We start from the raw sequence: 27,486 nt of genomic DNA, 5'->3' as shown, positions 1-27,486 counted from the left end.
CCAGCATTAGGCCGCTCACTTGTCTTTGCAAAGGCCTACTCTCTTTTCATCTGCTGCTGGCAAAACCTGGGGCTGGAGCGCCCAGGTTATGTGGATGCAATCTAAAGTGCTTGATATAGTTTATCATATCAAATGTTTGATACAAAGATTTTGGCTACTGCTTATATTTTTAATGTAGATTCAATTGAATAGCTTTTTCCTAATCTTTGAATTGTCAGCTATCTTTGTTTACATTGGTGAAGGCTGAGTTGATAAAATTAAAAATCAATAGAACATATATAGGCAATGCACAATTTTATTTTTGGTTCCGCCTCTTCTTTCTGTGCTGTATACTACATAGTTGCTGAGTGGAGCAGAGTAGTCTTGGTCTGTGTTTTATAGGCTTTATATCTATTAGTATTAATAAGCTGTTCTTTAATATGGCTGTTTACTACTAAATTTGCTTGTCAGAGTTTAAGTTTCAGAATGCTTGGCATTCAACGTAATTGCAAAACTTCATAACATATATATTATGTTCTGTTCAACAGCCAAGGACACAGCCTTGTTTTATAAATATATACAGTACATTGCAATCCTTTACCTAAATCCAATTATGATCCCTTCTTTTCCTTTCCTAAGAAAGTTATTGAAAAACAGTCCACCTTGTACTATTTGTCTGTCATGTTAAACATTCTGAAACAATGAATAAGACCAATCACACAAACCTGATTTCATGAAACTCTCACCAAGCTGGTTGCAGAAAAGCAGTAGGCATCATTTTGGAGCACGGAACACAAACGAGTTTGTAAACCAGCTTGCCAGGATCCCAACTCTTCACACACATACTCAAGGCTTGTGTAGAGTTTGAATTCTAGAATACATAGCCAAACAGTCTGCATTCCTGCTCTACTTTGGGACTACTTGGGTGCATCGAGTTGGCCACGGACTGGGTCTTTGAGGTTGTTACAACATCCTTGAACCATGCTGTAGTGTGTCCACTTCTAAAGAGGCCTATCCTGGACCTAATGTCATAATTTCATTTATTTTATTTCAAATTTGCTAATCCCACACAGTGGCTCGTGATGAGTAGCAACATATAATCCCCACAACAAAGCCCCTTCAAATAATAAAGTCAGTTGATAACCACCCACAGTGGTAAATAACCTCCCGCTGTTCCACAGGCTTCGATCCAGTGCCTCAGGGGACACTGCAGGGGTTGGCCTGGCTGTTTATTGACCAGTCTCAAATGTCCCAATCTTTAGAAAGGTGATTGAACAGGTGGTAGCTGGACTTCATGCCTTCCTGGATGAGGCAGAACATTTAGATCCTGTTCAGTCTGGATTTAGGCCTGGCTATAGGACTGAAAAGAGCCTCTTGTGGCGCGGAGTGGTAAGGCATCAGACATGCTGTTTGAAGCTCTGCCCATGAGGCTGGGAGTTCAATCCCAGCAGCTAGCTCAAGGTTGACTCAGCCTTCCATCCTTCCGAGGTCGATAAAATGAGTTCCCAGCTTGCTGGGGGGTAAACGGTAATGACTGGGGAAGGCACTGGCAAACCACCCCATATTGAGTCTGCCATGAAAACGCTAGAGGGCATCACACCAAGGGTTAGACATGACCCGGTGCTTGCACAGGGGATACCTTTAACTTTTACCTTTATAGGACTGAAACAGACTTGGCTGACCTAGTGGATGACCTGTCCAGTGAGATGGACAAAGGAAAGTATGAATTTGTTGATTCTCCTGGATCTGAGTCTGGACTACCTATCTGGACTGGGGCTGAGAGGCACCGTTCAGTGGTGGTTCTGATCCTACCTGAAGAGAAGGCATCGGATGATGGAGCTGGAAGATTACTGGTCATCCCTTTGGCCTTTGGTTTACAGGGTTCAGCAAGATTCCATCTTGTCCTCTATGTTCTTTAACACCTACATGAAACTGCTGGGTGAAGTCATCCAAAGATTTGGGGAGGGTTATCACAAAATATGTGGATCACGCTCAGCTCTACCTCATGTTTCCAGGTGGTCGCAGAAACCCTGGTGGCACAAATTCGTCCTTGGTAAAAGTAAGTGAAAATAAAATTGAAAATGTGTGTAACTCTGTACAAAGTGATGCCTGAAATATTTTTCTACAAGAGAATCTACTATCGACACAAGTAGAGACATTCGTAAGGTTTGTATGGCTTCTATCATGGTTATCAATAAACAGCTTAAAGCCAGACTTGGTTTAGTATTTCAAGCTGTTATAAAAGAAAGACAAAAGTGCCAAGAATAAGATTTATTAGAGTGTTTTTATTAGTAAACTTTCATTGGAAAGTTCTGGGTGTGCTAACAGAGCAGGCACATGGGCTTCAGTGTTTGGCATATGACACTCAACAGAATTGCACTTCGTAGCTCTGGTTCTGTTACAATACTGTGAATTATCAGGGCAAGACTCATAACCATCCTCTCTGGCAATAGTGTTCTCAAATTCCTGCTCATTCTGACTAGCTTTTATGCCTGATGCTGTCTGTGCTAAGTTCTGTATGCCATCCCTTTCAGTTTTCTTGTTTGGCTTCGATGCGGAAGTCCCATTTCCATTCTCGTTTACTTCAGTGACTACTACATCCCATTTGGTTCTGTGGTTATTACACAGTCCTTTTTGACTATCAGGCATACTTTTCTCCATTTCGCAACAAGGTTTCATTAGTGAACCAACGCTTTTGCAGACAAAATGGGATGAACTTGTTTCCTTTGGAAGATTTCTCAAATTCTCCTCCGTGTTTGAAAGACGCTTGGCTTGAAAATGTTGCACGGAATGCAGAAAAATGTTTCTGGGAAGTGAATTCTGGACTGGAGGTCTCTTTAGTCTGCCTTGTAGACAGTTGCAGTGAAAGACGTGCTGGACAGTGTTCATATAAGTATCAGAGGAATGATGCAAAGCATTTATGGGAATCAGAGCACTTTGGATTGGCAAGTTTCCAGAAAGAGGAGAGCCCTGGTAGCAGAAAGCTTCATTTAACTGTTGGCATGACTGCGGACTCCATTTCATGCCCACATGCTTATAACTATGTGAACAATTACATTGCTGATTTTGAGACAGCAGCTGACAAGAGATATTCTGTTCTACAGAAGACATCATGACTGAGCCAGATTCACTTTTAGGCCCTATTTTCAGTTCATTGTTGTATGTTGACTGGGGAAGAACATGTGAATCTGAATGTCTACCACTGAACAGCTCAGAGCAGATGTGTGTTTCTTCATAGGTTCTCTTCTCTGACTCACTGCAGTTGTTGGTATGCAATGCCAGAGGCTCTAACTCATAATGCTCATGCTCCATATCTGCTTTTTCAGCTCTGGAATCCAAGTGGTATTTGGTAACAGGATGAGTTTGATCTTGTTCCTTGTCTCCTTTGTCTCCTGACAATGCTCGGGAAAAGGCACTACACTGCAGCTTTTTAGGTAGAGGAATCTGACCAAAAGTACCTTGGGGCCCAAGGCAACGACACATGCACTGGAAAAAGAAAGTTGCAAATGTCCAACTAATGCACATTATAAGCATCATGAAAATGCCAAGCTGAGTGTATGCTAGAACTGTAGAAGGCATCATCATTGCTCCAGCTACAAATGTAGTCAGCGCAGCCATAGCAATTGCTGAACCCATGCGGCTTAGAGAGAAGATTACTTTTCCTTCTCGGTCAAGATCTGGAGCTAAGCGGTAGGCAACTCCATAATGAACGGCAAAATCTACAGATAAGCCAACAGCAACAGATATGGTGACAGACTCTAGAACATTCAGTTCCCATCCTAGAAGAACAAGCGACCCAACAGTGACAAATATGGTCCCTGCAATTGACACTATTGCATAAAGGCTTATTATGATATTCCAAGTTGTAAGTAGCATTACGCTGAATGCAACAGCAACTGAAAGACCCATGGCAATCAAAGTACCATCAGAGAGACTGTCTTGGAGGTCATAGAACTCTAAATTACTCACAAACCAACCATTGCTTAGACCTTCAGGAGCAGTACTCAGCTCATTTGAAATCCACAAATCCACCTCTCTATAAAACTGATGCATCTTATCATAAGCTAAGGTGAAGAGGTAGGTACTTTGAAACTCTAGTACCACTGCTCTGATGGTGTCATTTATGTCAAAGCGAGGTCCTGGAGTTTTGCTGTCTAAATGGTACCCTGTGCTTCTTTCAAGCTCCATTATGGCCCTTTTAATACATAATTCAAAAACCTCCTGTTTGTAGGGAAAACTCCAGTGGCTGCAGCATGGATAAAGAGCCGGCTCATCGCAGTCCTGATTTTCCATCCACTGCTTAAATGTCTCTATGAAGCAGCTTGTGAAGTCTTGCTCTTCCGTTTGATAAAAAAAGGTTTGATTCCTTAGCTTTTGGCAGAACTTTAAAATCCAGAGCTGAGAATCTGGGCTTGCAATATTAAAGCTGCTGTCCAGTTTTAGATTTCCTTTGCTTTTGGGATTTAAGGGGTCCCCATTATCCTCAGGAGATACACCCCAGATGATAGTGATGGGCATATGAAGCTCCTCCCCGTGATGGACACGCTCAAACATAAAAAGCTTTTTGAATTCAGAATCATAACGCTCAAAAGGATGCGAAGACCTGAACACTTGAAATTCTGAGAGCTCCAGGGATGGTAGCTTCATCTTTGGATTCACACACACAATATATGCCCCACCAATAGTTAAGGCTAGGAACCAGACCAACCACACATAGCGGAATTTGATAACAATGCATGGCAACACTTTTTCAAAAAATATCCTGGACACTTCTGAGCCAGCAAAAATAACTTTGTGGAAAATTTGGCACAGCACTGTCCAGCAGCTCTTGTTGTTATATACCCTTGACTGAGGCTTTCTGAAACAACTAAATATATTGAGTAGGTACCGTTCATGTAACACGACAACTGCAGGTAACCATGTTACCATTAGGACATAGTTCACCAATATGGCGGTGCCAGCATAAACACCAAAGCACCTGATGGCTGTGATATTATTCACATAATTGGCATAAAAGGCAGCAGCGGTGGTAAAACTGGTGACAAACATGGAAAGGGCAGCATGTTGCAAAGTTATGCTCACTGTCTCGGAAGTTTCAGCATGAGATTTGTCAAACTTTGTGTAGCTCCAGACATCACACAGGACAAATGCATCATCTGCTCCAATACCAACAAGAATAACCAGTGCAGTGAGATTCATAAAGGGGAAAAACTCAAAATTAAATACTACCCGATAAAGAAAATAGGAAACGATCAAGGAGCTTATTATGGCAAACATGGTCATCAGTGTGATAAACATGGACTTGGTATATATGCACATGACTAAGAGAACAATCACAATGGCTATAGCAGGATACACGGTATCCATTAAAAGATAATCTTGGAATAAACTGTGCTTTATTCCAAACTCTATCCCTGTGATGGTAGTTATTCCATCAGAACAGTTCCAGTTCTCAAAGTTATCCAAATAGATATTCATCATGCTCTCCCCTTTTTCTGTAGGCGAAAAAAGCATGCTGTACTTTAAAGCTGGTAAAACATAATCCACAGTCTTTGGGCTTAAAAAATCTTTGTCTACTAGGTAGTGGAGAATCTGGTAAACAGCATTGTACTTTGTACATTTACGAGGCACATTTGTACACTTGAGTTGGTCTTTTCTCCTGGCTGCCATATCCCAACAATCTGGTCCCAGGGTCCCATTGTAATAGTATTTGGCACATGTACGGAGCAGCTTCAGAGTATGAGAAACATCTTTCTCTGCAATTTTTTGACAGGATGATCTGTTGTTTAAAATGGCAATATAATTGCCCAGAGTCCAACTGGGACAGCAAGAAGCAGCAGTGGTCCTCTGGCAGAGATCACCAAACTGAAAATGGGATCGTATCTGTATAAAGAGGGAGAAAGACAAACACAATTATAGTTCAAAGCAAAAAAGCAAAGCTAGAAAGAAACATATTCTTTATCATTAAGATCATATGACCAAATGTCTTGAGTATCAAACCAGTTACTCATAAGAAGATAAAACAGTGTTACAGAACATGACAAAAGACAAGGGGATTTATTTATTTAATATTTATCCTATGGCATGTGTGTAGTATAGCTAGGAGATCCTAGGGTTGTCTGGCAGGCAGGTAAGAAATTTCTTCTAGAGCAGATCAATAAACCATTTAGCCACATGGATGCTAGGTACATTTTGGGGGCTTTTGAATTTCTCAACCAGTTTGAGAGATCCTGCTGATAGTACAGTATACTAACACTACTATGTAAATACTTTTCCAGTAATTTTCTGGTCTGGTTGGAAATCATCTCCTTGCACAAGTTTTGCATTGCACTGAGAACAGTGTTAGGATACAGAGCCAGATCAGGCTAGGTGCTCTGGCTAGTGATGCGAATGCAATAGATTACATTCTGCAACATCAATAAGCATCTGACAGCCATTTCCCAACCATCATTTACTGAATGGTCAGAGCATCCAGTCAAGAGTTGAATCTTCTCCCCATTCCCAGTACTAGCTTACATACTGAAGTCAATATAGGGTTACAAGTTTTCCAGCTTATGCTGGTTGAATATCAGCACATATCTAAATATCTTATGGGTGGATCAACACAACTCTGTTTGGAGAGCCATTCTCCCCATTAACTGGGCCTGAAATGCCATAGAAGCCAAACTTTTTAATGTACATCTGGAACTCTTTTCAAATTTCTTGCTTTGGATGCATTAAAAAGTTCGATCCTGAATATGTTTAAGAACATTTCCAGTGTTATTACAGGATTAGTCTCACTGAGCCAGTTACAAGGATACTTAAGCATCTGAAAGACAGGCAAATGACATTCAAGCATTCTGCTTTTCATTCATACAGAAATTACTTGGGCTTATTCTGAACAATCTTCTCATAGCACAAAACAGGATTCTGACATTCATATGATTGTTATAAAAAGGTAATATGGCCTTCATTTTACAAAAAAAAAAAAAAACCTCAGAACAAGAATGATCTCTTATTCCATAAAAACAGGATAATTCACGTTTGATTGTTTCCAGATAAAAACACATACAGAGAAACTCAAGGAAAAATGAACAACCCAATGAATAAAAGGAAGCACTGGAATGTCATCTCTATTTTTCATGGCACATGTCCAAATCTATCCAAGGAGGATACAATATGCAAGTCCTTTGGGTCAGTCAGGCAAGCTGGGAGGAAATACTGATTGCCCACTGAGCTCATTCTAATTCAGAAAGAAACTGAGTTTTACTTGCTGTCCTTCAACATGTGGCAGGCCATCTATGTTTGCTGCCAAAGCAACCAACCCTACAGATAAAGGCGAATGGACTGAAAGAACTTGCAAAGAAAACCTGCAGCCACTTCTCAAAATATCATAAGAAAACACAATTACTGCTGTTAAAATGTTTGGCTCCACTTCGGTGCTTGACCAAAAGAGATGCTTGACCCAGAGGCCGCTAGGGGCATACCGGGTCAAGATGTGCCACTGTGATAATACTATAAAGAGAGTTATTCTGAGACATTGTACCAAAACAGTGCCTATACACCATCTCATAATTTTTTTAAATTTCTTGCCCTTAGGGAACACTTTCCATGTTGATTCACCCACCAATAATAAAACCTGTATATTGCAGAGGAGAAAGGTGCAGCGGCCTGGATCCACTATAGCACTTCTACTGACAGAAGGGCTTACATACACACAGCAAAACTCTTCCACACCTCAGCTGCAGTCAAATATGCCCTCCCATTGCTGCTCCTGGAAGTCCTCTGTTCACTAAGAGCTGCTTTTCAGGGGGCACACTGGGCTGGGGGAGGGGGGAGAGGCATGCTCCAAGGGTGGAAATTCTTCTATCTGCATAAATACTTTAGAGGGTCCAAGGCAGGCTGTTGAGCCTCCCTGTTGTCTTCCTATGTGTACCCATAGGTGCTTTAAAATCAACCTAACTCTTCCTTGTGGATGACCCCTGTGGGTCTTTGATTTCTTCACTGATAAGCCACTGATGAAATGTTCATGAAACCACAGAGTTGGGAAACTGCCAACCCACAAATTTGTTGTTGTTATGTGCGAAGTCGTGTCCGACCCATCGCGACCCCATGGACAATGATCCTCCAGGCCTTCCTGTCCTCTACCATTCCCCGGAGTCCGTTTAACTTTGCACCGACTGCTTCAGTGACTCCATCCATCCACCTCATTCTCTGTCGTCCCCTTCTTCTTTTGCCCTCAACCGCTCCCAGCATTAGGCTCTTCTCCAGGGAGTCCTTCCTTCTCATGAGATGGCCAAAGTATTTGAATTTCATCTTCAGGATCTGGCCTTCTAAGGAGCAGTCAGGGCTGATCTCCTCTAGGACTGACTGGTTTGTTCGCCTTGCAGTCCAAGGGACTCGCAAGAGTCTTCTCCAGCACCAGAGTTCAAAAGCCTCAATTCTTTGACGCTCGGCCTTCCTTATGGTCCAACTTTCGCAGCCATACATTGCAACTGGGAAGACCATAGCCTTGACTAAACGCACTAAACCCACAAATACATACTTTTAATTCTATATATTAGGAAGCATGCAAGGGAGAATTTTCAGATTTACTTGTATTTGAGGAAGTGTGCATTTACACGAAAGCTCACACCTTGAATAAAACTTGGTTAGTGCCACTGGACTCTAAATGTGTTCTGAAATTTGACAGCTTGCGGCTAATAAATGTTAACAATTTCAAGAGAGGGGCCAGATCCTACAGTGCCTCAGCATATGGCAATACTATTAAGATTATTAGGGTGCTGTGTGGAACAGTTATAGGGTATAAGCTCAAGTGCAAGAAAACCAGATGGCTAATGTGGCTATAGCATGCCCAAGATAGCTTGTGTTTGAATGATACACAGATGGCAACCCACCCTACAGACATGTTGGAAATGTATAAGAGTTTCCACTGAAATTCAAACAGCTGAGGAAAATATGCTAAATCATAAATATATCCTTAAGCTTAAATTTAAACTCCAGAGCAGTTGAAATTGTTTCCACTGACTTAACAGTATTTGTTTCAATACAAATACAAGTGGGACCTTTAAAAAAGCACAAATTAAAGAAAGATATGGACAGCAGCCAGCATAGAAAGTTTTAAGATTAAAGGCTATAGAAGACATCCATTACTCTTAGCAGTTCAAAGAGTCAGAGGTTTGCAGTTGGAAAGAGTTTTGCAGTTTTCTAAACTTTACACATTTTCAGCATTACTATATATATATGGTTTGAACAACCGAACAGTTAAAAAAACAATTCTGTTAAACCAGCTAGATTTCCCCATAATATTATTCAAATTACATTGTGATGGAGAATCTTTATTATAGGGAGCCATCTATTTAAATTTCTGGATAGTATTTCTATATCAGCAAATACACAGTCAGAGTAGTCTTTCTGTTAACCTCTTATCTCAACTGGGAGGGTCAGGAAGTATCAAATATGGAAGGGTGAAGGAATCTCATTCTCCTGTTCCCGCACATCTCTAGCCCTGGAAAGCTAAACTGAGACTGGGTTGCATCCTCCTTAATTGTTTTCCTTCCTCTGTCAAACATGGGACAACAAACTGTGCATGCATCTGAAACTACTGAAATTCCTTAGCAGACATTCATGCTCAGTCCCACCCAAGTGTCTCTCTGGTTGCCAAGGCAACTAACTCAGCATGGCCACACTCCTGGGATAGTGAGGCTCCAACTAGAAGCTACATCACCACCGACCCTGGGGCTGGGACTCCTGGCAGTGGGATTTAGAGAAGTTCAGCTGCAATTTGGGATTGGGAATGTTCCATGGGTATACAAATCCTATAGAACATATCTATTCTCAGCTCTAAAGCTTGAGGGCTTCAATTTATTTTTATTTTACTCCAAATAAAATGAACAAGTGCTGGAAAACTACTTACATAAAATGTATTTTAAAAGTATTTTACTATAGGTATTTTAAAAATATCCTTTGGTTCTGTGAACTTTGATAAGTCTGGTTACCTTGGATTAAGTTTTTCAGATGTCAAAAGAAAGTACTCATCAGAAACTGACATAAAAAAACAAAAAAATCTTTGAGAAGCAATCTGAAATCATTCATTTTAAATTGGAGCTTTCCACTAAACTGTCCTCCATTACAGTTTTCTCAACCTGTGTATTATCTTGAATGGGAGGAGGGGGCACAGCAGCCCTATATGCCTCATGAAAACCTTGCTCCTATTCAGGCCTGCCTACATTGCAACTCAAGCTGCCTGCCATGTGCCTCCGAGACTGGCTTCAGCAACTGACAAAGCATACAAATCGCTGTGTTTTCAGAGTGATAAGCTTGCATATCATCACAGATATGCAATGTAAACATATGTTCTTTACTTCAAGCACAAAGCTTGCATCAGTTAAGAGTCACTAGTTAAAACCAGACTATATTTCCAACTATGTGAGATGTTAACTTGTAACACATGCAAGAGAAACTTGTGAAACCCCAGAGGCTGCATGCAACTTGTAATATTTTTGGTCCTTAGTGGAGGTGTTTTTAAAAAAATGCCTGATCTATTCTGGTGATGGAAAACATTTTCTCCTGATCAGAGAAGCGTCTTCTTTCACCCCCTTTCTGTTCTGAAAAGGAAGAAAGCTTTGCCTTCTCAGAACCCCATGGACTGAATTATTTTTGGAATACCGCATTTGCCGGCATATAAGACGACTTGGCGTATAAGACGACCCCCTAACATTTCCACTCAAAATATAGAATTTATTATATACCCGCCCCCCCCCCTGCATCTCCCTGTGACCGGCACTAGTGTGCAAGTGCGCATGTGCGAGCTCTGCATAGACAAGGGTTGGGCCGCTGCTTCCCACCGAGCAGAATGGGCCGGTCACGCCGAAAAGGCTGGCACCCCTGTCTCACTGCTGATGCTCGCCGCAGCCATGCTGATGATCCGCCACAGCCGCGCTGGATACCGCACGATACTGGATGGTACTTAGAATGAGGTGGGCGGGCATCGGGAGACCACTATGGGCACTGGATGGGCATCGGGAGGCCACTATGGGCAGCTATGTCTATCCCAACTGAAGTGCACACGGCGTATAGGACGACCCCCCCACTTGGAGGCATGTTTTTCAGGGGGGAAAAGTAGTCTTATACGTCAGCAAATACAGTATTTACCTAGCTACAATATAGATGTCTATAAGATGTACAGTCCAACTGATTATGGTTGAGGAGTCACAAGCAAAAGCAATGGCCCAAGAACAGCACACTACATGATGCTGAAAAACAACTTTAATGGGAGCATAAAAATGGGCAAGGACACAGTTTCCATACTGATTTCAGAAAACAAAAAACAGTTAGGTAACCCCCCCCCCCACACACACACACCATTCTTCAATACAGAAAGTGTTGGAGAAAAGAAACAGATGGCATTGTTAGACTTAAGCCTGGTTCATGGAGAAATGCTGAGATGCATCCTTATCACTGAAAAGGCAAAGTCAGTTCTGCTTTCCTTAACATCTGCCTACCAATAAGCCATTTGCTGGCTGCAAAGGACAAAGCTGAAACTCTGAAATACATAAATATGGTCACTTACCCTCAAATTATCTATATTGCACATTGATTTTATGGCAGGTAAATTCCACAGATTCTCGCCATCTGTTGATGTAAATACCACTCGTGAATAGCGATCACCTGAAAATAATTAAGATTATATATTTATATTACATGTGCACGCGCGCACATAAATGAAGCCAATATAACAGAATTTTATACTGTTTTGTCATTATGACTGAAATATCAGAGCTTATTTTCAGTTAGGAATTATAGCCAATTCAATAAGCCAATTATTGCCTTAATATCTTTAACTGCTCCTGTGGAGCGGAAAAAATAAAGCCCTAAGGGCTATTGGGGAGGAGTTAGGGCAGGCTCTGTCCGTGATAAAAACTTGGAGGGGCGAATCCGGAGCCCCAAAGCAGCTGCTAATCCGCCCCTCCAAGTGCCACTCAAGGGCCAAGCGGCCAATGGAGAGGCACGCGAAGCACCTTCCAATTGGCCCCTCACCAGGACAGACCAAAATTCCATTCACCCAGCCCAGTCTGGCTGCCAGTCTACTCCTGACCACCGCAGGGAGAGGAGGTCAGTAGGGCTGCCAAGGTGGATGAGAACACAGCCTGCGCCAGCCCTTTTTGCTCCAAGGCTGTCCTAACTGTCAAATCCAACTGTAAATTGCCTCAGAACCCTGACAGAGCTGGCAGGAGGCTGGAGAGTGCGCTCCCTCCCCCTCCACCCCCTTCAGGCCTGCTGTGAAGGAGCCTCTGACAGCCCCTGACTGAGGGGAGGGAGGCATTTTCCTTCAGTCCAGCCTTCAAAGGAGCCATTTTTGCTTGCAGTTGGGAGGAGACGGGTGATGGAAGAAGAAACCTGCAGCTACCCAGCATTCAGCCTTGTGGTCTACAGACCCACCCCCTCCTGCCTTCTGAGCTTGACCTCAGTGTTAATTTTAGGCTTGTGCAATCTAGAAGATGGAAGCAGTGAGAAGCCTAACCTTAACCATATCCTTACTTGAAGCAAGCAAAGAAGAGCTAATAGATCACCAGGAATCATTTCACACAAAAGGTATTATGCTTCAGAATTTTTTACCTGGTCACTTGCAAATGTTAAATGTCACACCACTATATTGATAATTAACATGATGAGTTATTTGGTTTAAAAATAAAAAAGACTTGGTTTTTATACTCTGCTTTTCACTACCTGAAAGAGTCTCAAAGTGGCTTAAAATCACCTTCCTTTCCTCCCCCCACACAGACACTCTGTTAAATATGTGGGGCTGACAGAGCTCTGACAGAACTGCTCTGTGAGAACAGCTGTAATAGGATTGTGACTGGCCCATGGTCGCCCAGCTGGCTGCATGTGGAGGAGTGGGGAATCAAATCCGCCTCTCCACTGCTCTTAACCACTATATCAATCTGGATCTCCAAATAGGCCAACAACCTTCTATTCTCTGAAATCAAAAACAATCACTTCTAGAAAATAAGAAAATAGTAAGAAAAAAGATAAGAAATTTCAAATGTCTTTAACCGTTGAACAAAAATAGGGTTGCTTTAGTACTCTAAACATTGTTTGCTGCAGCTTCTTAACTCTCGCCAACTCACTTGGAATGTCACAGAAAAAGCTGTCCTTGTGGAAATTCCAGTCCGCTTCCCTTCTCTCCCTCTCATAGTGATCATCCGACCATCTGTCGTCTCGATGACTAGGGAGAACATTTACTGTTAATGTGTAGAAGCCAAAGCAGCTATGCATTTTAATAGATTAATTTTAGTTTCAATAATGAAATCACAAAGACCGTTTCTGCACTGTAGGTTCCACGCCAGGCTGGAGCCTGGAGTTTGAGCCAAGGCAGGTTGCTCTGCCTCTTCCTGGTCCCACATGGGGGATCATTTGGCTGGGTGCACTTCATCCACCCCATATTTGTGCTCCTGCACGGGAGCCAGGGCAGTAAAGTTCCCAGTCAAGGGAAAAACAGGTACTATAAAAAAATTACAAAATTAGAACCTAAATGTTTATAAATTCCCATTGTTGGGAAGGGTGGTAAATATAAGACTAATAAAATAAATAAATCAACAAAGTACCTGGATCAAAAAGAAACCCATAATTTTCAAGACTGATTTGTATCATTAAAAGTGAATTAAACTAGGCATAAAAATAGACAACATTGTCCTTGGGGTAGAAGGTTAATACAGTTCCATTACACATTTTCACGTTTTATATCTGGCTAAAGTAAGATTCCTTTAGAAATTAAGAATTCTCATGACTCCCTGAGCTTACATTGCCAAAATAATGTTTATATCACAGTAAATGTTTATTAACACTGAACAGTGTTAATTAAGAGAAAACCAGAAGCTAAATGTGAAAAACCATTTTTGTTGTGTATTAGGACAAATTTATAAAGCTTCCATTTATCATTTCAGCTGACACACAAATAATCAGTGCAAGACAATGGCTGGAAAATTATAAAAGATTTCTACCTTTTAGCTTGTTCATCTGCATACTTAAAGGGATAATTTGCTAATGTTGCTTTGTAGCCTGTGTTTTTCACCATATTATTCCATGTGACAAGCCTCTGCCCTATTGCAGTCCCTCTTGGTTCAAAACCCTAAGACAGAACAGTATATAATTCATTTAGCATGTATTATCTTTATGTATTATCAGGAGGAAAACCATCAACATCAAGCAGGAAATTTCATTAGAACCTGTATGTTCTACAGAGAACAGTTTATAGTTGCTTAATATTAGCACCACAGAACATGTCACTGCCACCAAAACAGCAGCCTTTTCCAGTGCTAGTAGTAAGAATAAAAAGGAAACCATGTTTTGTTTTAAATTTAGCACCATCAGCATCTTAAATATATGACTGCTGTGTAAACCCATCAGTTTGAATTTTGGTCACTTGAAAATTGCTTCACTGACCATGGATTAATAAGAACATAGTTAAGAGAAATCATCCTGAAAACATTGAGGAATATGGCAGAATTCCTCCATTATGGGCAGAAAGAACTCTATACGCATCTGCTGTTTACAGCAGCAGCCCAGTCCTCTTTCCATCATAAGAGTCCAATAGAAGCAGAAAAGTCTGTGGACATGACCTGGATCACTGTACACTGGATCTTCCACAGCTTTGATCTGGAACGGTAATTTGTCTAATCTTTTAATGGAAGTTATATACACCTTAACTCAGTAGTAAGGTCTGTGTTGGAGCAGAAGCAGCCAATAGTGCTGCTGAAACATTTAAGAAGGAACTACTGCAAGGGACATCAATGCCACTTAACATACAATGTAAAGATATGCTCTTTGGGCCAACTTAACTGGGCAGAATTATGTATTTATATATATACTAGTATTCAAGCCCGCTGTAAAATAAATACAGCGGGCGCTAGGCATGGGAGCCCCCGGGAGTCGCGCAGAGCGCGATTGCCGGGGGCTCCCTTGAGCAGCGGCCTGACGTGGCGAGAGGCGCTTCACGCCTCTCGCTGCGTCAGGCCGCCAGGAAAGGAGCGACTGCGAGCCACAGTTGCTCCGGCGGGGACTCGGAGGGACCAATCGGCAGGCGCTTTGCGCCTGCCCATTGATCCCTCCAGTAGTCTGTCCAGAGGAAGGGGCCAATCGGCACCCTTCCTCATCACGGACACATCCCGCCTCCCAAGCCCTTACCCTTTTATTTAGTCCGCGGCGCTGCAGGCTGTGTTAAGGTGTGTGTGTGTGTGTTATATGTATTATATGGCAACACAGGGAGATCTTTACAGGATTGGAGGATGGATATTGCCTTTAAACTGAGAGTTACATAGGATGACCTTGTAAATCTTTCCAAATAATTCCAAATATACTTTCTTCTATCACTTCACTACAATGAAGCAAAATATGCAAAGATTGTAAAGTGTTTTGTTAACATGTTTAACTTTCTGTTTTATAATTACTTATTCACTGAATCAAGGAAAGTCAGCATGTACCCTAAGGATTTGCTGGCATTTTCACTCACATGGTAAAGAAGAGAACTTTTGGGGGGAGGTAATTGATTGAGATTCATTGGTTTTATTGGGGATTTTATATTGTTTTATGTGACCCACCACAAGTCCATGGATAGTGGCAGGATATAAATTGAATGAATCAATCAATAAAACATGATAGCACTGTGTTAAAAAAGAAAACCCTCACATTTACTGTATTTTGGGGTGAGCAACTTAACATGTATCACAAATAGCTGCTTGTTGGCTTCAGCAGTTTATCAGTGGAAAGGACTGGGGGGTGCATTCCCCCCCACAAACACACACTTTCCCTGCATAAGAACATCAGACTTGCTGGATTAGACCAAAACTCTACCTATTCCAGAATCCAGTTTACATATGGCCAACTAGTTCCCCTGAAGAGCCAATGTGCATGGCACCAAGGCCAGAACTGTCCCTGATGTTGCCTCACAGCACTACAGGTTATCTGCCTTGGAAACATGAACCCATGCAATTCCATTTTAAAGTCAAATACATTTGGGTCGGTCACTACATTCACTGACAGAACATTCCAGAGTTAAAACAATGTGTTAAGTAAAAGTATTTCCGTTTGTCTGTCCTGAATCTATTGCCCATCGACTCCACTGGGTACCCCTGAATTATTGCAGGAGAGGGAGGGTAAACCTCTCTATGGATATGAACCCCATCATCTCCCCTCCCCGCAACTGAGAAATCCCAGACTCTTTAGCCTTTCCTCATACAGCAAAGGTGCTCCAATTTGTTAATTGTTTTGCTTGCTCACTTCTGCATCCTTGCCGGCTTTTCTGATTTCCAGCTCTGCAATATAGCAAGAGAAACATTCCAAATGAGGCTGCTCCTCAGAGTAGTTCCTTCAGATTTTGAGGGATGAATCCCAGGGTTATGAGACTCGTGTGGAAAAGCAACTGCACAGAACATGGAAAGGGGGTGAAACTGCACCTTTGCTGATGGAAGAGAAAGGGATGGTTCTCAAAAGCCCCTGAGTATCCAAGAAAAGTTTATGCTGGAGGTCACAGAAACCATGGAACCAACAGCCACACAGCTGAAAGGCTACATGAAATATCCTTGGGTCTGTCCCGTGACCTCTGGAATTTCAGAGGGTAAGAAGTGGCTGCTCGGGTGGGGTGGGGGAGCAAACAGAGAAGATTTGTGTCTGCTAATGAATTGCATTGGCAGTTGTATGATGCAACACGGCATCATTCTGAGCAGCCTTCACTTGATGCTTAAGTGCTTTTAGAGAAAGCAGAACAGGTTCCTTCAGTTTTTCTGACTCAAGGGCATTGCATTATAAGCCTCATAGCACTGTTACTGCATTCTTTAGTCCCTTTGGACTGGCTGAGCAATGAACCATAAAGCTAAAGGGAAGACAATATTCTAACTATGCTTGGACAAAACAGAAGATCACAACAGTTACATAGTGTATATGTAGTGTAAATATTGTGCATTTAAATGAAATGACTGCCCTACCGTAGAAGACAGACTTTTCATTTTTTAAAGAATTATTGCTTTAGAACAGTGATCCTCAACCTTTTTGAGACTGGGGACCGGCAGGGCAACTGCCTGCCTGCGCATGCGCCATGCGCGGCCAAAATCACGCATGTGCGGCACTTGCGCATGTACGGCAATGTGCGGGCACGGCCCTGATTCTCTTTCCCCCCACTCCCGCAGTAAGAAGCTTCCTGAGCCGCAAGCTTGCGGCCTGGGAAGTTTTTTACTGCGGGGGGTGGGCGGGGAGAGGGAGCCGCGGCCCGGCACCAAGGCCTTTGCGGCCCGGCACCGGGCCGCGGGCCGCGGGTTGGGGACCACTGCTTTAGAACACTCTAATGCTCTATGCCCTATTACCACAGTACCGCAAATCAATAATGAGAAGTGAAAATTATTTTCAGAGGTGTTGTTAGATAGCTTTTTCAATTTTTATTATTGCTGAAAAGATTCAGCAGCCATTCAGACATATTTGAAAGAACATCTGGACTTAACTACAAACCATAAATGTTCAGATTTTTCAGTCTAGAGCTGTGTAATTCTGTATCTGAAAGCTATGTAGTATATTCACTGACAACTCCTAAAACTCTGCTCAATATTGCTAGAAAATGACAGCACAAAGAATCATAGAGTTGGACAGGACCTCCATGGCCATCTAGCCCAACCTGCTGCAGAATGCAGGAAATGACCACAGGAGCCAAGCACCCACACAATCCCTGTCCACCAAGTTACAATCTGCCTGAGTTCACAGAATTAGCATTTCTGTCAGAATGTTTACTTATAAATGTTTACTTACCAATAATGGATCAGAGAAGTCTGGCAGGTCTGGTACTAATATTCCAACTAACGCACACACCACAATCAACACAGTACACATGCCTAAAACCACCACAGGCCAATCGGCTATCAGGGCTGCATAGCTGAAACAAATGGAAAATACCAATAAGAGATGGGTGTCCAGGAGAGAAAAGAACAAATTGAGTCACTTTAGCATTGTGTTTAAGTGCATAAAACTGTTTAAATTGAATTAATTTGGGATTTGTACACATCTAGCATAGGACTTCAATCATTACTCATTTTGTTATCCTTTTAGAAAAACTTCAGACTTCAACCAGTTTCCCCCCTGTACAATTTTCTTCACAGTATTATTCTAAAGGAACTTGTATTATTCTAAAGGAACTTGTTATGAATGATTGTTCCAAATATTTAACAAAAAGATACAAAAATATCTAATTCAAAAGTTAATTTCTGTATGCATGCTGCAGCTCTTTGCTGGTTGCTAAAAATAGATTTTTTTGGCTGCTGTATTTTCTCCAAACCATCCTGGAACTTACAGATTAGAAAAGCAATGCCATAATGAATAAAAATATTGTACTAACAAGATTAAGTACCCAACATGTTTTTCTTCCAGATTCAATACTGCAAATACATTCCATCTGGTATGTTAAATTACAAGTGGCTAGACTCAAGCCGTACTTTGAAGGTCTTAGAGACTTTGATATGATTGTATTACAAAACACGAAAATGACATTTGGGGCTTAGACTTTGATGGCCACAATCATCTGAGGTGGACTGAACCATCTTGGACAGGGATGATGCAGACGGGGCCCATTCCCAAAGTGTGGCTTTGACCTGGGATGCTCTTTCCGAGTGGGCTTTCATCATAAATGTTTGGCAAAAGTCACAAATATCCACCATATAGCCTTTACTTAGGCATAACAGGAACAAAGAGTACTCATCAGAGGTGGGCATTTATGCAGAGCACTTAACACTACTTCTTAAAAATGGCCTTGAACACCATTTGGGACTACAAACCTGTAATAATTTTTTGTCAAACCCCCCACCTCCCAGGACTCCAGAGGGTAGAAATTCACCAGAACTCTCTACCCAAATATAAACCTGCTTTGTAATAAAAGAAAATGGAACAATAGGTGCATCTATCTGAGGGTTTCTCAACCAGGGTTTCATGAAAACCCTGGGATTTCTTGATGGCCTTGGAAAGGTTTCCCAAATGGGTGGGAAGTTAATTAATTTTAATAGTTAAAATTTGTTAAACATTTATTGGGCGATGGTCATGTTGACCTGCTCCTCCCCTCCCCAAAAGGCTAATGATGGGCATGCAGGGGGTGGGGGAATGGGAGGGCCCCCAGGTGGGCATGTGCATAGTTATGCTTCCCACTTCTAGAGTTTCTCAAAGCTTGAAGAAAGTTTCCAGGGTTTCTCAATAGTAAAAAAAGTTGAGAAAGGCTGATCTAACTCATGCAGCTGGATGATATAGTATTACATCAAATATAAAAGTGTTTGTATTTTATTTCATTTGTGTTTAGATTTATATGAACTTCATTTTTAATTCTAGTGCCACCTACACATCAGTTTTTAAACAATAGCCCAGACATCTGTTATTGTTGTATTAAGTGAGAACAAGCTGCAATTAAATAAAGGTAGGTGTAAAGTTCTGCATCTGTGTCAGAAAAATGAAAAGCATGCCTACTGGATGGGGGATACGCTTCTAGGTAACACTGTGTGTGAACGAGACCTTGGGGTACTTGTGGATTGTAAACTAAACATGAGCAGGCAGTGTGATGCAGCGGTAAAAAAGGCAAATGCCATTTTGGCCTGTATCAACAGGGACATCACATCAAAATCACAAGATGTCATAATCCCATTGTATACGGCACTGCTCAGACCACACCTGGAGTACTGTGTGCAGTTCTGGAGGTCTCACTTCAAGAAGGATATGGATAAAATTGAAAAGGTACAGAGGAGAGTGACAAGGATGATCTGGGGCCAAGGGATCAAGCCCTATGAAGATAGGTTGAGGGACTTGGGAATGTTCAGCCTGGAGAAAATGAGGTTGAGAAGGGACATGATAGCCCTCTTTAAGTATTTGAAAGGAGGAGGGCAGGATGCTGTTTCCGTTGGCTGCAGAGGAAAGGATCCGCAGTAATGGGTTTAAAGTACAAGTACAACGATATAGGCTAGATATCAGGAAAAAAATTTTCACAGTCAGAGTAGTTCAGCAGTGGAATAGGCTGCCTAAGGAGGTGGTGAGCTCCCCCTCACTGGCAGTCTTCAAGCAAAGGTTGGATACACACTTTTCTTGGATGCTTTAGGATGCTTTGGGCTGATCCTGCATTGAGCAGGGGGTTGGACTAGATGGCCTGTATGGCCCCTTCCAACTCTATGATTCTATGATTCTACATTTCAGATGGCTTGACCTACAGTTACAAAATGTGGCTGCTAGGGTCCTCTCAAGAGCATCTTGGGAGGGCCCATATCCAGCTAGGGCTGAGGCACCTGCACTGGTTTCCAGTTGCTGCCTGGATCAGGTTCAAGGTTTTGGTATTAACCTTTAAGGTCATCTGCGGTCTGAGCCCCACAGCCTGTCTCCTTATGCCCTCTGCAGGGCTCTTTGCTCCCTGCAGGTCCAAATCTGCTGCAGGTTCTTGGCCCAAGGGAGGTTTGCCTGGCCTCAACAGGGGCCAAGGCTTTTTTGGGCCTGGCCCCTACCTGGTGGAATGAGCTCCCAGGAGAGCTGAAGGCCCTGACGGAACATTCCCAGTTCTGCAGGGCCTACAAGATGGAGCTGTTAAAAATAAAATGAATGAATAAGATCACTCCTTTCTTCTGCATCACAAAATCACAGCACATACTTTTAAGGCCCCAAAGCTTTTAGTTACCCTTAAATGCTGAGGCAGCACGATATTTCAAAATATGACCTCAGTTTGCAAACAAATTACAAGCAGCACCTTGAACACTTAGAATCAAGGTTTTAAAAAAAATCCACAATTTTCCAAGAGGATCATAAATGTGAGGTCTCACAGTGTTCTGTCATGGCTGCAATGCCCTCCACTATTTCTGCATCCACCTGCCCCAAACACCAAACAAACATTTAAAAAAGAAAAACCACTTTCTGCCCAAAGGGCGAGAAAATCAAATAAGGTGGCTTCCAATTAAATATTAACTTTCAACATCCAGATTCTACCCCCCCTTTATCCTTTCAGCTCCGTATTTCCTGAAGATCCAGACCTCAGGAGGTAATTGCATTTCATGTTCCTAGTCTCAGAACTGTGCTGAGTACAGCTCCCACTGGAATCCGAAATGAAATCGATCAAGGTGTTTTTAGATGCAGGATGTCCCAGCTTTTGGGAAATCCAACACAGAAAAATTGATCCTGGTTGTAAAAAGCTCCTTTGCCGGCTGCGAACTATATGGGGACGGAGCGCGGGCAGGGAGTCCGGGGCCACTTCGCGGCTCCTGATTGGCGCTCTCCGAGTTTTTATCCCGGACAGGTCCCGCCCTAACTCCTCCCCACAAGCCCTTACTGTTTTATTTAGTCCGCGGCGCCCTGCACCGCGGGACGTTTAAAGATTTTGAATTGCCAGCAAATTCTCAAGGTGATTGCATGGGAACTCAACAGACAAATGGGCATTTCAAAGATGTTAACATCAAATGCAGATTGTACTTAGTTGGAACCCCTGGGCACAAAAGGTAACCCTGCCCTACTCCTTGGGCAGATGCATAAAACCTCAAAAGAATTCAAACAAGAGGAGGCATCTTACCTTTTGGGCAATGTGAGTGTTCTAACTGGTCTGAAAAATCAAACACAGAATAATTTTAAGTTACATACTTATTCTTCGGTACGCTTTTCAGATATTAACCTGAAAAAGAGCTCTCAATGGATTAATGAAGGTTGATCTTCACAATTCTGCACTGTGCTAGCATTTTAATCATATGTAATGAATAAATGTAATGATTATTTATGTAAATCATATGTAATGAAGAATTTACAAAACCAAGTCAAAATATAAATAGAAGATAAAAGCACTCTCACCATTTCCCAGAAAAAAAGCCTTCTCAAATAGCTTTTCAGAGGCCAATTAAAAAAAGAAGAGTTGGTTCTTATATTTCACTTTTCTCTGCCCAAAGGAGTCTCAAAGTGGCTTACAGTCACCTTCCCTTTCCTCCCCCTACAACAGACACACTGTGAGGTGGGTGAGGCTGAGAAAGCCCTGATATCACTTCTCGGTCAGAACAGCTTTATCAGTGCTGTGGCGAGCCCAAGGTTACCCAGCTGGTTGCATGTGGGGGAGCACAGAATCAAAGCCAGCTTGTCAGATTAGAAGTCCGCACTCCTAACCACTACACCTAGCTGGCTATAGGACACTCTTTAAAACAATTAACTGACTGGCTGCTAGGAGTAACTCATGGACCATTAAAAATCATTGTTCCTAAATGATTTTTGATGACACTATGCACTTCCTGTGCAGGGTTATTTTTACAGACTGTTTCCCTTCATCATTTGAAATATACACCACACCAAAACGGAACACAAGCAGCTCCTTATCTGGTTCCTTAGGTCAGTGGTCCCCAACCTTTTTATCACCAGGGACCACTCAACGCTTGACAATTTTACTGAGACCCGGTGGGGGGGGTAGTTTACTCCTCTACTCTCAACCACTGCCCTAACGCTCTCTGATCACTATGGTAATATATATACCAGCTCAACAGCTCAAGCTTTCAGCTCAAGCTTTCAGCTTTAGAAAACTATAATTGCAGCCTCCTGGGGAACCTGCACATTTTTGAAAAACACCCAATATAGAGACATGACAAGCATAACAAACAGATGTTTAGCCATAGCTTCAGGTAAAACAAGAATTTTGCTTCACGATGAAGGTTAGTCCTAAATGGTGCTTCAGAGTGCTTACATGATATTGAGTATTTTAAAAAGAGGGTAAAATTGAAGGCACTTTATTTCTGGCACTGAAACAGGATAGGCTTGTTTGTTTTCTAAACCTGATAGGCAACAATATCACTTCTGAAAGGAAGAAGATATTGCAAACAGCATAGACCCCCACAATTATACCAGTGTTTTCTTTCAAGCGTCTTAAAAAAAAATCGAAGTTAGATGTCGTTCCTAGCCCTAAACATACACTTTCCTCCGATGAAATGTTTGTGCAGGGTACATAGGATTAGCAGCTCACTACTGTTCCAATCAAGAGTTTATAAGCAACATTATATTGATTTCACTGGAACCTTTAAGACCAATGAAGTTTTATTCAAAATATAAGCTTTTGTGTACACATACACTTCTTCAGATATGCTGAAATGGACGTTACCAGCTCATACATATGGGAAAAGAGTGAGCAGCAAATTAACATAAGCACAAAGGTCATTTAACTGATGCAAAGTCCAAAGTGAAATAGCAAGCTTAGTTTATATGGCCCCCATTTGTTTGTCATAAACAGTTGCAATACAATGGATACAGTGTAGAAATTCATTTTGATACACAGGGTATTCTGTGCATGTTTTGATAAATTTGATAGCAGGTGTGACCTTTAACCTTTTCAGACTGGAAAGATTTTATCATTTTGAGCAACACGGCAGAAGCCGAAGAACACTGGGAAAGTAAAATGCAGATACAGGGTGAGACTGCATGCATACATTTTTGCATGAGCTCAATAGGATTTTAAACATATTTAAACATAAAAATATTTTTAAACATACTATGAATTGTTTTTGAAGCCTTTCAAAAGTAGGATTGCTGATATAGATCAAAGATGGTGCTAGTATTTGATAACAAGTAAACTATGAAGCTGCATTTGTTTAGACATCAACTTTTCCCCAAAAGACTATACTAAAACCACGCATGTGTATTATGTGCTCTCAAAGTCATTTCTGACTCATGACAAACATGAATTAATGACTCCAAAGTGTATTTCATTAACAGCCTTATTGGGTCTCACAAACTGAAGGCCATGGTTTTCATGTGTGAGTCCACCTTATGTTGGGTCTTCCTCTTTTCACAGCATCATCATCTTTTTCAGTGAGTTTTGCCTTCTCATAATGTGACCAAAATTCTAAAACTACTTTGTATAAAATCAGCTACTAAGGAACAACTATAAGACTTTAGAATCATCTTGCAGCTAAAGCGTTGTGCTATAATGATTCAGGGTTGTGTGTGTCAAATCAAATTGCCGCTTTCTTCCTCTTTCACACATTACTTACCTTAGCAGAGAGGAAATGTGATTTTACCTGATTCCCTGTCATTAGAGCCAGAGTACCTTTCTTGGCATAAGACCCCCTCATTATTGCAGTGCCCCATCCTTTTGCTTGTGAGGCTCTCCTGATCCTCAGAGTTTTGAGACAAATAGCAGGCTCTTTGGGAAAGGTGGGGAAACATCCAGTCCACCAACCCCTTCAGCAAACCCTTCTGCTGGATCCAACCCATTACAACCAACAGTAAGAATTAAATTATACAAAGATTCAAAAAGACCACTGGATGACAAAGGACAAAGCTTTTGACAAAGTCCCACCCCAAGAACTCCAGAGTAAATTTAGGAGTTATGGGAGGAGAAGCCAGGTCCTTTTGTGCATTAGAAACTGTGTAAGCGGAAAGAATAAGAGCCTCTTGTGGCGCAGAGTGGTAAGGCAGCCATCTGAAAGCTTTGCCCATGAGGCTGGGAGTTCAATCCCAGCAGCCGGCTCAAGGTTGACTCAGCCTTCCATCCTTCCGAGGTCAGTAAAATGAGTACCCAGCTTGCTGGGGGGTAAACGGTAATGACTGGGGAAGGCACTGGCAAACCACCCCGTATTGAGTCTGCCATGAAAACCCTGGAGGGCGTCACCCCAAGGGTCAGACATGACTCGGTGCTTGCACAGGGGATACCTTTACCTTTAAGCGGAAAGAAAAAGTAAATGGGCAACTGAGGCAAGTAAACATTGTCTGACAGAAACCACTGAAGTGGGAAAGATTTCCAAGAGTGGCACTGCATTTTTTTGCCAGCTCTCCCTTGATGCAGTTCCTTAAGAGCTCCCTTGTCCCCCCAGAAGTAGCACTGAGGTGGGAAAGTCATGTTCTGTAGAAATTTCTGGTACACCCAATCCAAAACAGTATTGAGATGTTATTTTATTTAGTCACATGGAACTGGGCTGACTAGGGAAGTGTTAAGATTTGTTAATCAGATTGCTGGGAATCAAAGCAAATTGTGAAGAGCTCTAAGATGCTTTGGGCTGATTCTGCGTTGAGCGGGGGTTGGACTAGATGGCCTGTATGGCCCCTTCCAACTCCGTGATTCTGTGAAGAGAATCTCTCCAAATTGTGTGAGTAAACAATAGTGTGGCAAATAAGGTTCAATCAGCTTAACATGGACTGTAGCTTCATTCTAGCGACTTTAACTCACACCTTGGTATCATTGAACTGCCCATGAGGTCACGGATAACCACTTGGTGGATACTGCAACTGCACAATGATTAAGAGCTAGTGTTAACAATTTCTTAGGTTATAATAAGAACAATAATGACTGCAGTTTGGTAGGTTCACAACAGATATAGTATAACTTTATAAAAGCTTCAGCTGTATGTTAAACTACAGACATTTTACTCCACAACACTCTTTCAATATATAAATGTGTTTTTCTTTGCTGTCCAGTCACACCTGACTGCTTTCAAGGCAAGAGACATTCAGAGGTGGGTTGCAGTTGCCTGCCTCTGCCTAATGAATCATTCCTTGGTGGTCTCCCATCCAAAGGCTGACAAGGGTGACCCTGCTTAGCTTCCAGGATCCAGGGAGATCAGGCTAGCCTGGGCTATACTACACAAGTCAAATACATCTGGTAAACTTTGATTGAATAATGAGGATGCTGATTACCAAACCAATAGAAGAGTTTGACAGCAGGGATACAGTAAACCTGTGCCTACAGTTGTATACTATCATCAACAAGATCCCATTTGTACGAGGTAGCCCGCAACAACAACAGCATGCCTTACCAAAGTTGCACGATCCTGTAACAAAGCTTCTGAAAGGCTGAGATGGGATCAGGCTTACTCACAGTGGTCACAGCAACTCAAGCAACTAATACATCTTTGCAGTATGCAATAGCTGTAGAGGCAAAGGTTTCAAAGGACTGCATAGCACAGTTTTTGTGGACATAAAGACCTCATGTGGATTACTGCCTTGTTCATATGCCTTGAATTGACTTCCATTTTGTTAGCAGCACACTTTATGCTTTTCCAGTTGCATGGTTGTCAAAACTTCAACAAACCAGAGACTGCTATTTTAATTAATTTTCATAAACCTCCACATTTTCCAATTCTCCTTTACTGGTACACATACTACAGGTCTAAAATTTATTTACTTTATGTATAGCCTGCCTGCCTTGCAGAGACTCAAGCTATATTTGTCCCAGAGAGGCTTCTGTCTTCTTGTGCCCTCAAAATAGCAACCCTTCCCAGCTACACATTGAAAGTTTAAGTAAAATGTTTTTATCGTCTGTATGTAGACTAGCTGATTTTATAGAGCCACAGTTCAAAAGACCCTGACCCAAGTTCTCATCAATCTCACCCTTGACTGGAGGGACCTTTGTGTCAGAGACAAGAAGCTTCCTTATTGGTTAACAATGCTAGATGAAGCCCAGATGAACAGGGGCAAGAATGTGTTTTTCCGAGGTGCTCAAAGAAACAGGCAGCGCCCAGTGTCACAGAAAAGATGGATTTTCAGCATTAAATTGAAAAATGGATGTTGGCAATTATCTATGGAGGCAAAGTGGTATGTCTTTCTTTGCTGAAATACTAGCACAGGATAGAGTGAAAGCCAGTTCTACTTTATACCTGAAGCAACAATGATGACTCCATTCAGACTGTGCCTCCCTGGTGTCACCTGGAGTTCCTAGAGCTACTGGATCCCATCAACCAATCAATGTGCTTTCCAGTGCTAAGGTGACCTGGCAACTAGGAGAATGCAAGTAGTAGCCGCTCTATCAGAATACTGGCGAGAATATTGGCAAGAATTGTCTTTCTTTGAGCTGGTTTATTAATTGGTTTTACTGTTGCTTGTTACTGAATGTCTTTTAGTTATGCTGTCACTGTATTCTTTTGGGGCAACAATGAACTGCATATTTTTAAAAATCAAACTGCCTCTCCTCACTCTTCACAATGCTTTCTGCCAGTTTCATATCCATCTTTGCAAGGGTGAACATATGTTGGGAAACATATTGAGGAAGACGAGAGCTGGGGGGATGCTGCAAACAGCTGGGGAAGAGTTAAGCCCTACTGACTCAAAAAGCTTTTGCCGTTTTTCTGCAGGGGGGCTGTGATGCAGATGTGCGGTTCTTTAATTCAGAAAAGTTAACTTCATTTCCAGGAAACTAGTGAGAAGATACAGTATGAAAAATTTTCAATTTAAAACTTTTTCTTACATAGCAAAGACAGTAAAACATCTTAATATTCACTGTGAGTCAACAATCTGAGCATGTGCCAATATCTAATTTGGAGCAGACTTGTTAGTCACAATATTTCCAACATCAAAATCTTTGTGCCTCTTCCTCTACAACTAAGAGATGTGAGTTGGATGGAAATGATCACAAAGTATCTTTCAGTGGCTGTTTTAGCACTATGCAGCATCTGTAAAGTGTCTTCCCATTAGCCACTCAACATTCTTCAACATTCTTCCCCATTTTATAGTGTGATGGGGGGGGTGCATGGAGGAAAGGTGAGGTGCAAACCTGGTATGCCTCCAAGATGTGCATCACCC

The 27,486-nt window shown here is 41.9% G+C and overlaps 1 protein-coding gene across 7 annotated transcripts in view; it reads right to left on the bottom strand.

The window, feature by feature from the left end:
• Positions 1 to 2,244: 2,244 nt before the first annotated feature.
• The window catches only part of DISP1 (dispatched RND transporter family member 1), a 96,876-nt gene continuing 71,634 nt past the window's right edge, over positions 2,245 to 27,486 (bottom strand). For all 7 annotated transcript variants that reach the window (XM_077340247.1, XM_077340298.1, XM_077340308.1 and 4 more), the window contains 6 exons: positions 21,518 to 21,547; positions 17,752 to 17,875; positions 13,962 to 14,089; positions 13,089 to 13,186; positions 11,531 to 11,628; positions 2,245 to 5,862 (listed from right to left, as the gene is read on the bottom strand). In XM_077340247.1, the coding sequence (XP_077196362.1) occupies positions 2,254 to 5,862; positions 11,531 to 11,628; positions 13,089 to 13,186; positions 13,962 to 14,089; positions 17,752 to 17,875; positions 21,518 to 21,547 (4,087 nt within the window). In that variant the 3' untranslated portion in view covers positions 2,245 to 2,253. The remainder of the gene's footprint in view (positions 5,863 to 11,530; positions 11,629 to 13,088; positions 13,187 to 13,961; positions 14,090 to 17,751; positions 17,876 to 21,517; positions 21,548 to 27,486) is intronic.

Source organism: Paroedura picta, chromosome 1 (assembly GCF_049243985.1).
Source record: "Paroedura picta isolate Pp20150507F chromosome 1, Ppicta_v3.0, whole genome shotgun sequence".
NCBI lineage: Eukaryota > Metazoa > Chordata > Lepidosauria > Squamata > Gekkonidae > Paroedura > Paroedura picta.
Note: the sequence above shows the minus strand (reverse complement) of the source record. Positions and strands in the feature narration are given on the sequence as shown.